Raw genomic sequence first — 14312 nt, forward strand, 5'->3', positions numbered from 1 at the left:
AATAGGGCCCTAAGTCCTTGGGGCCTTGTGAGCGTAACACTCCTATTAGCGGGTAGTTAGAGATGGGGTTTCTTGGAGGTGGGAATTAAATGGAAAGGGCATGGCGTATCTGAAAGTAGCGGAATTTTGAATGCCTCGGGAGATGGTATTCAGTTTGCAGCGTGTCATAGAGCTCTTGAAATGCAAGTATGTTGGGTGACTTCCAGAAGTCAGGTTCTAAATCTACGGTCAGATGGGGGAAGAGTGGATTATCCCATAATGATAGGTCTGCCATGACATCAAAGTTCCCATGTTGTTTCCTAACTACTCTCCATTCCTGCCTAGCTAGTTTGAGTATACAGTCATGGCCAAAAGTTTAAAGAGTGATACAAATATTAATTTTTACAAAGTCTACTGCTTCAGTTTTTAAAATAGCAATTTGCATATACGTCAGAATGTTATAAAGAGTGATCAGCGTAACAGCAAGTACTTGCAAAGTCAATATTTGCCTAGAAAATTTAATTTATCCCCAAAACACATTTCAACATCATTTCAGCCCTGCCTTAAAAGGACCAGCTAATATCGTTGCAGTGATTGCTCCATTAACACAGGTGTGGGTGTTGATGAGGACAGGGCTGGAGATCAATCTGTCATGATTAAGTAAGAATGAAACCACTGAACACTTTCAAAGGAGGCTGGTGCTTGGCATCATTGTTTCTCTTCTGTTAATTATGGTTATCTCGATATAAACACGTGCAGTCATCATTGCACTGCACAAAAATGGCCTAACAGGGAAGAGTATTGCAGCTAGAAAGATTGCACCTCAGTCAAAAATCTATCACATCATCAAGAAATTCAAGGAGAGAGGTTCCATTGTTACCAAAAAGGCTCCAAGGCGCCCAAGAAAAACCAGCAAGCGCCAGGACCGTCTCTTAAAAGTGTTTCAGCTGCGGGATCACTATACCAGCAGGGCAGAGCTTGCTCGGGAATGGCAGCAGGCAGGTGTCAACTTGTGGTCAATCATCAAGAGACGGGTGGACAAACAAAAACCAACAAATTCTGACAAAATGCAAGCATTGATTGTGCCAGAATTCACTGCTATCAGTCAGGATTTGGTCCAGAAGTTGATTGAGAGCAGCCAGGGAGAATTGCAGAGGTCCTGAAGAAGAAAGGTCAACACTGCAAATATTGACTTGCTGCATTAACTCATTCTATCTGTCAATATAAGCTTTTGTTACTCATAATATGATTGCAATTATATTTCTGTATGTGATAAAAAAAATCTGACAAACACACATAAAAACCAGAGGGCAGCAGATCATGTGAAAATATAATATTTGTGTCATTCTCAAAACTTTTGGCTATGACTGTAGGCAGAAAAGGTTTATTTACCAGTATATTGTCTTCCAATAGAAGGTGTGCATGAGAAAGTCCAACGTACTGGGCTGATCTAGCTTCTGAGTTGGGGGAGTGGATCAGCAAGTGTCCAGGAGCGTATCATTCTCAACTGGCCGGCCAAGTAGTAAAGCCGTATACCGGACAATGCGTATTCCCCCTCAATTTTGGGTCTTTGGAGGGTGGTGAGTTTTAATTTGGACCTGGCATTGCCCCACACAAAAGCAGGATGTAAAGATGTTAAGGATTTGAAGAATGAAAGAGAAACTGGGACCTAGGTGTGTTGCAGTATATAGAGACATTTTGGGTGGATTACCATTTTGATTAAATTGATCCTGCCGGGGACAGTCAGAGGGAGAGAGCTCCATACCCGAAATTTATGTTTAATCAATGGTATAAAGGGCACTACGTTACCAGCTAGGACTTGGTTTGTACCTCTATATATATTTATTCTTAGATATTTAAACTGAGTGACTACTTTAAGGCTGCAAAGTTCCTGGGGCCACGGTTTAGTGATGAGGGTACAAAAGATTGATTTAGACCAGTTAATGCGAAGGCCTGAATAATTCCCGAAGGTGTCTATAATATTTATTAGATAGGGGAGCATCTCCTCCGGCCGGGACATAAATAGTATTCGGTCATCGGCGTATAAGTCAATACGATCTTCAGCAGATCCAAAGGGCATACCCTCTACCTGTGGGTCGTTTCTAATGGAGATAGCAAGTGCCTCTATCCCCAATGCGAACAGCAGCGGCCACAGAGGGCAACCTTAGCGGATCCCTCTCTCCAGATTAAATAGGGGCGAACATATACCAATTACAAGCACTTGTGCTCTAGGGGAGTTGTACAGTATAGTTATCCACTTAAGTTATCCCCGAAGTCGAACCGTTTAAGGACCCCTAACAGGAAACGCCATTCAATTGAATCAAAAGCTTTGGCCGCATCTAGGAAGGGCAAAGCCCAATCTCCCCCCAGAGCCACCACAGTTTCCACTGCCGCCTGTACCCTACGGATTTAATCAGATGTGGATCTGGTGGGCATAAAACCCGATTGGTCGCTATGTATGATAGAGAGAACCACGTTATTCAGGCGGGTAGCCAATATTTTGTAGTCGGCGTTTAAAAGTGATATTGGCCGATATGAGCCACAGTCCTCTGGATTTTTATCTCTCTTAAGTATCACGACTATTGTGGCATCGTATGGCGAGTCAGGCAGGCGGCCAGTTTAAAAGGCATCGCAATACATGTCATGCAGGGGGTCAATCAGTTCATCAGTGTACTTTGTCAATACCTCTTATGGCAGGCCATCGGGCCCTGATGCTTTCCCTAAGGCCAGGTAGGCTTTTGCAGTCAGTACCTCAGGCTTTGTGATATCCTTCTCAAGGAGCTGTCGGAGGTCGTGGGAATGAGATGGTATCTAGGTAGGCATCTAAATCCCTGTCTAATGCACCTGTGATGTGTATGTCTCTATAAAACTGAGAGAAAGGTTCAGCTATGTGAGAGGAGTAAATAAGAACTTCTCCCATCTCAGCCCTAATCTTTAGTATAGCTGGTGAGGCATTGTTTTGGTTTATTAAATTTGCAAGGAGCTTGCTGGATTGGTTACCATGTTCAAAGTAATACTGGTGGGTATAAAACAGTTTCCTATTCAGTTTAAAGTTGGTGCATATATTCATGTCCCTTACTCAACCAACGTCCCCTGTTATCGTCCGTAGGGTCAGCAACATGGCTTCTAACTCACTAAACTAAGTTGCCAATTCCTGTTCCTGTCTTGGGGTGTCTCGTTTGATAAAGGAGATGGTAGACCTAAGACAACCTCTAAGATACGCCTTTAGGGTGTCCCAGCGTACCAAGGCGTCAGTGCTGTCATGGCGTAAGAATTCAGTTAGCCGGTCAGGGATGCGGTCATTGTCCCCTATGAGTTGCAACCAGAAAGGATGAACCTTCCATCTACGTGGGCCCACTTCAGTTTCCCCAGTCACTGTGATCACTACAGGGGAGTGGTCCGATAAAGCTTGCACGTTATAGGAGATCTCCCACAGACCTGTGTACATCTCTGAGTTGCAATATAGTAAGTTTATACGGGATAGAGCATTTCTTCCCAGGGAATAACACGAGAGCATTCTGCTGTTAGGATGCCTAACACTATTGCCATCAATCCATCCTACTTCAGCGGCAGTTGTGCTAAGGGAGAGGCTTTTATACCAGATAAAGGTCTCTGTGCTGCTGGTGCTGTCGGGTTATATCTATCTATGGCAGCTTATGGGACTAGATAAAAGTCTCCAAAGCACAGACATTTTGCATGTGGATAGTTGGCAGCAAACGTTACAGCTAGGTGGATGATCTCAAGTGTAGCAGGCGGTGGATTATAGATGCCTAACAGAACATATGCTTCATTATTTACGTATGCATGTATAAATATATATCTACCTCGAGAATCGGTTTGAGTGGTAATTGGTTCCCATCTGAGGGTGCGATGAACCAAAAAGGACACACCTCTTGAGTAAGAGGTGTGGTAGGAGTGAGCCTGCCATTGTACCCACGGTTTTTGGAGATATCTACTCTTATCGGGCACTAGATGGGTCTCCTGCAGACGCACAATCAGAGGAGAGAACTGTCGTATGTGAGTGAATATTAATGACCTCTTTTTAGGCGATCCCATCCCCCTGACATTCCATGATAAAATATTCCAATCAGCCATATTCATAATTAACATATTGTTGCAGCGTTGGTAGGAATGTGAGTTCAGCCCGACGGCTATTACACAATAACATATCCCACAGGCAGGTTTCTGGATAGCGTCCATAAGATAAAAGAACGAGAAGAACATGTCCCCGGAGGGAATCCAACAGCATAACAACCATTTACCGTATTTTCCGGCGTATAAGACTACTTCTTAACACCTAAAAATCTTGTCAGAATTTGAAGGTCGTCTTATACGCCGGGTATGGTCGCCCCATACGGTGGGCGGGGCTAAAAAATGGACCGCATCCCCACCGTATGGGGTGACCATTTAAAACTGTTAACCTGTTCACCTGGGCCCGTTCCCGGCCTCCGCGCGTCGTCTTCTCCATTCCCCTGTGCAGGCAGTGTGATGTACACTGTGTGACGTTGGTGTTGTAGTGGCTCTATTAATAGGGTAGAGCTCACCATATGAACAAAGTAATCGTAAGCTCCTATTGACCTGTGAGGAGACTATCGGGAAGGAGACATAAGTGCCTGAAACAATAGTTATTTCCCCATGGGGCAAAACATGTGTGAGTCTCAAAACTGGCCCTCACAGACAGTGAGCACAAGCATGGATGTTTTAGCGAGGCGACGTTCTGCAGCGTTGTCTCCGGACCCACTCGTCTGCTTCTTCTGGTGTGGCAAAGAAGATGGAGCGGCCTCCGTCTACCACGCGCAGGCGCGCTGGATAAGCCATGGAGTATGCTAGGCCTAATTCGCGCAGTCGGGCCTTAATGGCTGTGAAGGAGGCTCTCTGCTTCTGCAGTTCAGCGGAGAAGTCAGGGAAAATGGAGATCCGTGCACAGTGCATCTCTATCATTGTTAAGAATGCGGGCCAGCAATGGGCGGTGGAGGCTCCCGGTGGCGAGGGTCTTGCAGGGACCTGATGGGTCCTCTCAACGGTAAAGGCTATAGAAAACTCAGCGCCCACAAATGTCTCTTTGAGCCACTTCTCAATAAATGCAGCAGGGTTCTGGCCTTCTGCTCTTTCAGGCAAGCCTATAATCCGAAGGTTATTACGGCGGAGCCGATTCTCAAGATCGTCCGCTTTCTGCTTGCTCAGTGCTAGTTGTGATTCTAGTGAGGAGACAGAGTTCATTAGGGGGTGTACGTCATCTTCCAGGGTGCTTATAAGGCCCTCCGCCTGTGTAATCGTCCCCCTCATGTTCTGCATATCTTGCTGGAGCAAACCCACGTCTACCTTAACTTCTTCCAGTTTGCCTGTCAGGTTCGTTTTACATGAGGTAATGGCTAGCAGCAGCTGTTCCATCACTTGCCGGAGTGTAGGTTCAGGGTCGTCCTCGCTATTGGAAGCGCCTGCAGCCCACTGCTCCTCTGCCACAGTCTCGCGCTCTCCTGCGTCGGCGCCATCTTGGGAGTCATTCCGGGCAAACTCTCGGAGCTTTTCCAGTGCAGTGTGGTCTTTGCGGGCGGTATCTTGTCTCCCGATCTTTCCCATCGTGTACCGGGTGTGTGCAGTGCAATAGGAGTCAGGATAAGTGCAATAGGTGAGCTCAGAGCAGGATTTGTACCAACGTGCGACCGCTCGGTTCCAGCGCTAAGCCATGCCCCCTTTTATTTATATATTTTAACTATTTTATTCTATAATTTGTAAATGTAACCTCTGTATTCTGTGTATAAAAAATATACAGATTATTATTTATTATTATTGTTATTATTGTTAATAATAATAATAATAATAATATTATTATTATCATCATTATTTTCAGTTAGAGAAAAGTTTCCATTATTTTTCCTACTAAGGACGTCATCTCCCCGGCCTACAGGTTCTAGATTCTACTCCCTGACACTTCCTGTGGATGGGAACTGATCTGATCATTCTTATTATGTTACATAAAAAAGAGTAACTTTCCATGTCTGCAATATGTTTAAGCTTCTATTACTGGAAAATAAGAGAAATGGTGTTTTCTCCTTTGCAGATGATTCTACCAGGAGCTCAGGGGGACATCAGATCTCCTCAGAGGATCATATCACACAAGATACATATGAGGAGCCGTCCACTATCCCAGATACACCCTCAGCCCCTCACAGCAAAGATCTCTCATCTCATCCTGTTATACAAGTCCCATCTTCTGATCCATCACAGCAAGCTGACATTTACAGAGAAGACGATGAACAGCAAAGAGAAAATACAGGAAAGCCTCAGGTTTCATATTTAGAACATGAAAAATATCTTACAAGGAAGGAGCCATTTTCATGTTCAGAATGTGGGAAATGTTATATTCTGAAATCAGCTCTTATTATGCATCAGAGAACTCACACAGGGGAGATGCCATTTTTATCTTCAGAATGTGGCAGATCTTTTGCTGAAAAAACAATTCTTGTAAACCATCAAAGAACTCACTCAGGGGAGAAGCAATATTCATGTTCGGAATGTAGGAAATATTTTACTAAGAAATCATATCTTGCTAGCCATCTGAGAACTCACACAGGGGAGAAGCCGTTTTCATGTTCGGAATGTGGGAAATGTTTTACTCGGAAATCACATCTTGTAGAGCATCTGCGAACTCACACAGGGGAGAAGCCGTTTTCATGTTCGGAATGTGGGAAATGTTTTGCTCAGAAATCACATCTTGTAGATCATCTGAGAACTCATACAGGGGAGAAGCCATATTCTTGTTCGGAGTGTGAGAAATGTTTTTGTTGGAGATCAACCCTTGTTAAGCATCAGAGAATTCACACAGTGAAGAAGTCATTTTCATGTTCAGAATGTGGGAAATATTTTCCTAATAAATTATATCTTGTTAAGCATCACAGAACTCACACAGGGGAGAAGCCATTTTCATGTTCGGAATGTGGGAGATGTTTTACGCGGAAAGCATATCTTGTACAGCATATGAGAACTCACACAGGGGAGAAGCCATTTTCTTGTTCAGAATGTGTGAAATGTTTTTGTCGGAAAGAAGACCTTGTTAAACATCGGAGAATTCACACAGGGGAGAAGTCATTTTCATGTTCGTAGTTTGGGAAATGAAATGGAAATGGAAAACAGAAAGGGAGAAGTCATTATCTTGTTCACAATGAGTTAAATAAATATAAAGAATTCTAAATGATTATGAAGGAAAATCTGCATTTTAAAAAAATATTTTTATTCATTTTCCATCAAAATTTTAAACAAATACAGCAGGGACCTGAACAGGGGTCCAAGACCCCAAAACAATACAACAAAACAGACAATGTACATAGAGGACACAATAAAAGAATCAATGTCAGACATCTGCCTCCTGTGGTCACTCGTGACGTGCCAACCGCAACATACAATAACAAGGTTCTCCTCTGATAGAGAGCACTTCCAGAATGGAAATAAACCCTCTATGGGTGTACCAATCATGCCCAAGAATTACAGGCGATCACCCCACTGACCCTGTGACTCTGGTTACTGTAGAAGGAAGACAGAAGGGTCCCAAGGTACCCGCTAGGTCACTTTTACAGTACCAATCCGTACAATGAAACGGAAAAACAATATCAACAATCTCCTGGGGTTGGTAATGAAAGAATTCCATCTACCAAAGAATTTTTTCATTCCGAGAGATTTATGTCTTTCAGCATAAAGTCTATCTATTCCAAACAGTAATTTTACTTGGGAAACCACCATAGAGACCTCGGGCGCCTCCTTCGCCAACCATACATGAAACAGGCATCTCAGGGCCACGTGCAAGACTACGTGCACCATTTTAGGGATGGTCACCTCCTGACTTTCCTCTTCTGGGGGGCAGAGCTAGTGGAATAGGAAAGCCTGAGGGGAATCCTAATCCTCCAATTTGTGAAAATGTATGTTGGATATGTTGTGCCAATAAACCTTCGTCTGTGGACATTCCCACACCCCATGCCACAAGTTAGTCAGCGGGTCCTCACATTTTGGGCAAGCCGTAATTCTATTTGGGAACAAGGGGAAAGGGCGGAAATTGAAACCATAAAGGGCAGCATGCGCTAGTCTAAAATATGTTCCCCTCCAGCGTTCATTAATTATACATTTACGGACAATCATCCACCCTTTAAGTATGGACTCCTGAATTTGAGGGTCATTTGTCCATCTCACCCACATTGGAAAAATAGCTTTGGGATTTATTTTAAGAAAATTATTTCGGAGAGCATTATTAAGAGCAGATATATGGAGGCTTTCCTTGCCCTGTCCCCGATTTATACCATCAAGTGTCTGAGATGTAGCTTCCACACCTAAGTTATGCAATCTAGCAGAGCAAAAGGAGTGTACCTGGCTAACAAAGAAAATGGGTTGGGGGTAGAGAAAATTTAGTCAATATTTCTTGAGGGGTGAGCCTTTTTCTAGTGTCATTATTTATCAAGGACCTTGCCGATCGTAGACCTTTCTCTATCCATAGCAGCTTCCCGACAGGTGATAACTCCAGGGCACATCAGGATTACCAAACAGTGGCATACGCTTAGATAACAGGAGCGGTAGTCGGAATAATTGACGCACTGCTCTCCATGCCATGACAGTATCTCTAGTAAGAATAGAGCTTTTAATGTACGTGGCCATTCTTGCCAAAGTGGACTGTCAGATCATAGGGGTAGGCAAATGCCCGTTCCAAGAGCAATATTGGAATGATTGGAAGAATCATAAATCCAATCCATAACATGTCTGAACAAACAAATCATATTATATCCTCTGATATTGGGAAAATTCTATCCCCCTTCTGGCTTACAAAGGACAAATTTGGGAAAGGCAATTCTCGGGCGTTTTCCTGACCATATAAATTTAGAAAACGCTTTACGTAAACATTTTACATCCATGTGTTTCAGCAGCAAGGGCACTGTCTGCAACGGGTATAAAAGACGTGAAAAACTAACCATCGTTACTAGGTGACATCTACCCAGGAAGGCCAGGGCCAAGTGCATCCACCTCTTTAATTCAGACACTATTTTATCCAACAAAGGGGGATAGTTCAAGGAATAAAATGTATCCGGTGTTTTCCCTATTCTTATCCCGAGATATGTGATATGACCACAAGCCACTTTCACACGGTATTTCCTTCACCCATGTGGGAGAAGTAGCCCCCAAAGGAATAATTTCACTTTTGGACATATTAATTTTATAACCTGATAGTTTCTTATAATTTTCTAAAAAGTGTAAGATATTAGGCAAACCGGACTGCGGATTATTAAGAAATATAAGGACATCATCTGCAAAAAGCGTTAAGTGCACTTCCTAGGTACCCACCTTAATGCCCTCATATAGGGCTGCCTCGTCCAAGTCAAAGCCTGGTCCAACCTAGCCAAAGGCTCAATAGCCAGGTCGAACAGCAAGGGGAAAAGTGGTCAACCTTGCCGCGTGCTTCTGGGCAAGGTAAGTGGAGCAGACAGTATTCCCGGTGTATGCACTCTAGCCACAGGGTCCGTATACAGACCCCCCAAGAAGGTCCGCCATTTGCCCATATTCCTGAATTTGTCTAACACCGACCACAGCCAGTCCGACTATCTTACATTATCAAAGGCCTTTTCGGCATCATCTGGCTGGGGGCGGTGTCTGACCCGATCCAATACTGCTAACACCCATCTAATATTGGTAAGTGACTATCTGTTGCACACAAAACCCACCAGACTATCTTTAACAAATCTGGTGGATAGGCCACTAGATGATCCGCCAGAATCTTTGTTAGTAATTTGATATCTTGTTTAATTAATGAGATGGGTCTATAAGAACCTGGGTCTAGGAGATCTTTACCCTCTTTGGGAATTACCTTAATGTATGTCATCCTAGCTCTGTCAGATAGGGTACTGGAAAATAAAGACAAGTGCAACCTGCAATTCGCACCCACCCCAGCTGTCCCTACCTACTTGCCTCAAACAGTACTAGGGGTTACTGCAGACAACTTGTCGACGTTCCTTATACTGAAAAAAGTGCAACACAAGACAAGACGAACAAACTCAAAAAAGAATAGTCAGGAAATCTAAGTCAGCAACAACCGGGCAACTACAGTAGAAGATCAAAATCTTTAAGCAAGGTCAGGGTACACAACCCAAGGTCAGAATATATATGCAACAACAAACAGGAAACGCTTGATCCAGGCTCAAGGCTCTTTTACAGGCACTGGATTGAGGCCTAGGGCTGGATTATATAGTGGATGGGAACCTAGGTGTTGATAGCTAACTGGCCAGGTCAGCTGTCAATACGAACACAGGCAGATACAATCAGTGAGTGAGCCCACAGCAAGGAAGGTGCAGGGAAAACTGAAAAACATGGACTGGATCACAAAAGACAAACAAAGAATGTAACAAAACTAGGAACGGACTAAGGTAAAAAAAAAGCACCGCAGCGCACAAACAGGCCAGCTGCTAAGGACGCTGTCAGAGCGCCCTCAGCAACCTGCCCTGCCAGTAACCAGGGACGCTGTCGGCAGGGGCCAAGCGCGCGGCTCGGTTCCTGACAAGCTCCCGCCGGAACTATGCCAGTAGTGAACATATTATTAAAAGGAGTCACCAAACTCGGGGCAACCTGATCTATCGTTGCTTTATAAAATTCACCCGTGTACCCGTTGGGTCTGGGAGCCTTAAAATTATGGGATGACTGGAAAATCTGCATTTTATAGTAAAATAGTTCAGTGCACAGTATTAGTAACTGCTAACAACTAAACCCTCAGGCCGAAGCCCGGGGTACAAAAACCCTTTTAAACAAAATAAAATGTAACTTTTATTATGAATTATTTAAAATATTACTGAACTATTAAAAACACATGACACTCAGTACTGTTCTAAGTCACTGTTATACTGTCACTAGGGATATGATTATCCTCCTCCTCCTATCTATCACTAGATCAGTGCAGCCTAAAAAACTGCAGTAGAACTACTTCAGATACTGAGTATATGCTAAATAAAACACAATCGTACCCCCCTCTCTACATGTTTCATTGCAGCAGCAACGTCATCAGGAGAAAAATAGACAACACTGGTTACCTATACTGGCTGCTATTTATATGTGTGTTCATTAAGATGGCCTCCGATCCCGCCCCAAACAGAAACCTACTATCTACCAATGATCTAGTATATTACTAAACAGTGCCCAAATTCATCGTCTGCATTGGTGACCTAGTTATTACTCAAGTCCGCCTATTTCCCTAAGCATCGGCTCACACTCAAAGTGTATCTATTTCCATATTGTCAGATCGCATCACGGAAATCCCGCGGCCACGTGATATATTCTCGCGCCTCACCAGAAGTGTCGTCAGTCCCTCACTCGCGGACACATGATCTAAGAACATCACATGATCGCACATCATCTGATTCACTCCGCGCATTAAAACGCACTTAGGACGCAGTGTTCCAAGCACGCTGTGCGCATGTCAACATAGTTAGAGCCCGGTGTGCTATATACTCCAAGTCCGTTGTGCGCATGTCACTACACTACACTAGTCTCATTCACCCGACAGGATACCAAGACTATAACTGTTTATAATATACTATCAGATGAATTAACATGATTTCTAACAGGCCAAAATTAATAATTATAAAATTATAAATCAATAAATTCTTAAGTTCACTATCAATTTATGGGACAGAAAAAATTATCAGCTTATAAGAAATCATAAGTGTATACAATCATGTATTCTATATCATAAACCAAGGAAAGTATCGTAAGCATAAATATATACAATCATGGATTCTAAATCGTAGACCAAGGTAAGTATATGGACCCCATGGACACAAACTATAATCATGTTGAATAATTCCTAAACAGATATTAATTTTAAAATTAAAATACAGCCAAGGTAATAAATCATGTTCACAATTCATATATTTCAAAAAACAAATAATATCTCAACCTACATACTTTAGAGGAACGCAGCAAATGAAAAGCCCTCATTTAGTCCAAGTCCCTCAGTGAACAGTACTAAGTGTTGTGTTTTTAATAGTTTACTAATATTTTAAGTAATTCATAATAAAAGTTACATTTTATGAAGGGGGATTTATTTTGTTTAAAAGGGGTTTTGTACCCGGGCTTCGGTCTGAGGGTTTAGTTGTTAAAAGTGGAATCCCTGACCTACCCGTGAGAGGGGTGTGCGTTTAACAGAATTAGTAACTGTACTCACTGCACTTACTGACAGCAGCTCCCTGTGTACCCCATAGAGATATAATCAGCCTCCCCTCCTCCAGCCTGTGCCGTCCTGCTCTGTGGTGATTCTGTCCATAAGATGGCCGTACCCATGCGCCTCCCCCAGTGTCATCCACAGGTATATAGAGGCATTAATGGTCCAAAAACAACACATTTTGGACACTATAAGACTGTTAAATACGATGTGTTTTACAATGAACAATATCTTGGTATAATATAATGTAAGTCATATATATATATACTGCTGACCTCACCATAATAGCACAACACTATTCACTGTATAAAGTGATTGTAATACTGACATTATAATATCATATTCTATACTAAGTAAACGTGTATAAGTTGGAAATAGATTCATAAGTGTACACATCACTATTTATGATTCCATGACGTATGTAGGGTGGTGATGCCAGTACACAGCACGATAACTATACATCCATGAGTGGAAACAGGTTATGCTGATGCATAGAGAAAGAGTTCTATATATGTTATGGTCATATATGTGCAGACACACACACTCAATTATAATAAACACACCCACACATGACATTGACAGTGAGTCAAGAACCCTATATAAGATGGTAGTCACCAAGATGGAGGTGGGTTGGATCAGGGCTGTACAGAAGGTATGAGCCCTATGTCACAAGAAGGATCCAGAGCCTTCAAGGCCATGATGGAAGCGTGAGGAATCCATGATGGAAGCGTGAACGAAGGAATGTCATCCAGGATGCTTGAGTGACGCAACAGCTGCCTGAAGCTCGTGACGATTTGTGAGACAAACCCTTCACTTCAAAGGACTCTGATATGAACTATGGACACTAGACACTAAGGGCTGTAAGACGTTTCTCTGATATTCTTTTCTATTCAATTCTGTAATTTCACTACTTTTAAAGAAGAAGCAATAAATCTCCATTTTATAAAGAAACCTCTCTGATGTCATCCTACTGCGGCGAGCCATAAACTACAGGTGCTAACGCCATTTTCTACAAAGACACATAGAGGATGGAAGTAATAGAGAAGAGCAGCTGGAGGGGAAAGAGGATAGAAGTGAGAAGTGTTATGTGCAGGAGATGGTGTCATACTACCTGCTGGACCTTTATTTCATTCATTATATTGAAACAGTGACTACAAACCAGGGGTGTAGCTAGGCTCTCCTTCACCTGGGGCAAAGATTCAATTTGAGCCCCCCCCCCCCCCCTTGTGTGCGCAGTAAGCACAGGGGGGCCCATGTTGTCCCTTACTGCTGGTATATATATATATATATATATATATATATTTTATTTTTACAGGGCGTCCACCATGACAGCCCACATGAGAGATTGTCTCCTAGGATCTAAAAGGAACAGGAACAGAGAGGTTAAAAGCCCCTCCCCCCTGCACCTTCCCAGTGTTTTCCTGTTCCTGCTAGGTCCAGGAGAGAGGTCTCACCTGGGGACTGTTAGCTCCTAGTTTTTCACTATAGGGCCGGGTCGGTTCTTGAAGGCTTCCGGGTTAGCATACGGGAGCTGCGAGGGTCGGGAGTGATGTCATTGTGGTGCCAAATTTGAAATCTGCGGTCCGGCTGCAGCTATTTAAGGTAGGAAATTGCTGTTTTTTTCCTGTATGCTGTACCATGGACCCTCAGGTTTCCTCCAGGGATGATTATGTGGAGCAGCCTGTTTCTGCAGCTGCTGTAAGTACATGGACCGCTGGGTCATTTTTTTCTACTTACTGTTTTGTTTAAAGTGGCCTGACTAGTGATTCCCTCTTTCCCTGCAGGGAGATAAGGAATCCGCTCAAAAAGCTATTGCTAAAAAGAAAGTAGAGTCTGTAATCAGAAGCTTCCGGACTCACATAAAAAGACACTATGCAGTGCCTGTATAAGTAAATTGATGCAGGAGGAAAAGCCATCCTTGTCTGATGAACTCAGAGCGATGATTCGCAAAGAGATAAAAATCATCCTTAGCAGGCTTAAATATTGCGGCTTCTACTGCCATACCAGGAGGCTCTAATGACCCACCTGCTAAAAAGCCAAGACGAATTGAAAATTCAGACTCAGAATCTGAAGAGGGGGTGTGTATGTCTGATACTGAACAGCCTGTAGAGGAGGAATCTCCTCCTTCCACCTAAAAAAATATTTCCAC

General features: G+C 43.1%; 1 protein-coding gene across 1 annotated transcript in view; it reads left to right on the forward strand.

Moving 5' to 3' along the window:
- LOC138786853 (oocyte zinc finger protein XlCOF7.1-like) overlaps positions 1-7335 on the forward strand; it is a 28232-nt gene extending 20897 nt beyond the window's left edge. The window contains exon 2 of the mRNA XM_069963924.1: positions 6307-7335. Within this exon, the coding sequence (XP_069820025.1) occupies positions 6307-7083 (777 nt within the window). The 3' untranslated portion in view covers positions 7084-7335. The remainder of the gene's footprint in view (positions 1-6306) is intronic.
- The last annotated feature ends 6977 nt before the right edge of the window (positions 7336-14312 follow it).

Source organism: Dendropsophus ebraccatus, chromosome 3, assembly GCF_027789765.1.
Source record: "Dendropsophus ebraccatus isolate aDenEbr1 chromosome 3, aDenEbr1.pat, whole genome shotgun sequence".
Lineage (NCBI taxonomy): Eukaryota > Metazoa > Chordata > Amphibia > Anura > Hylidae > Dendropsophus > Dendropsophus ebraccatus.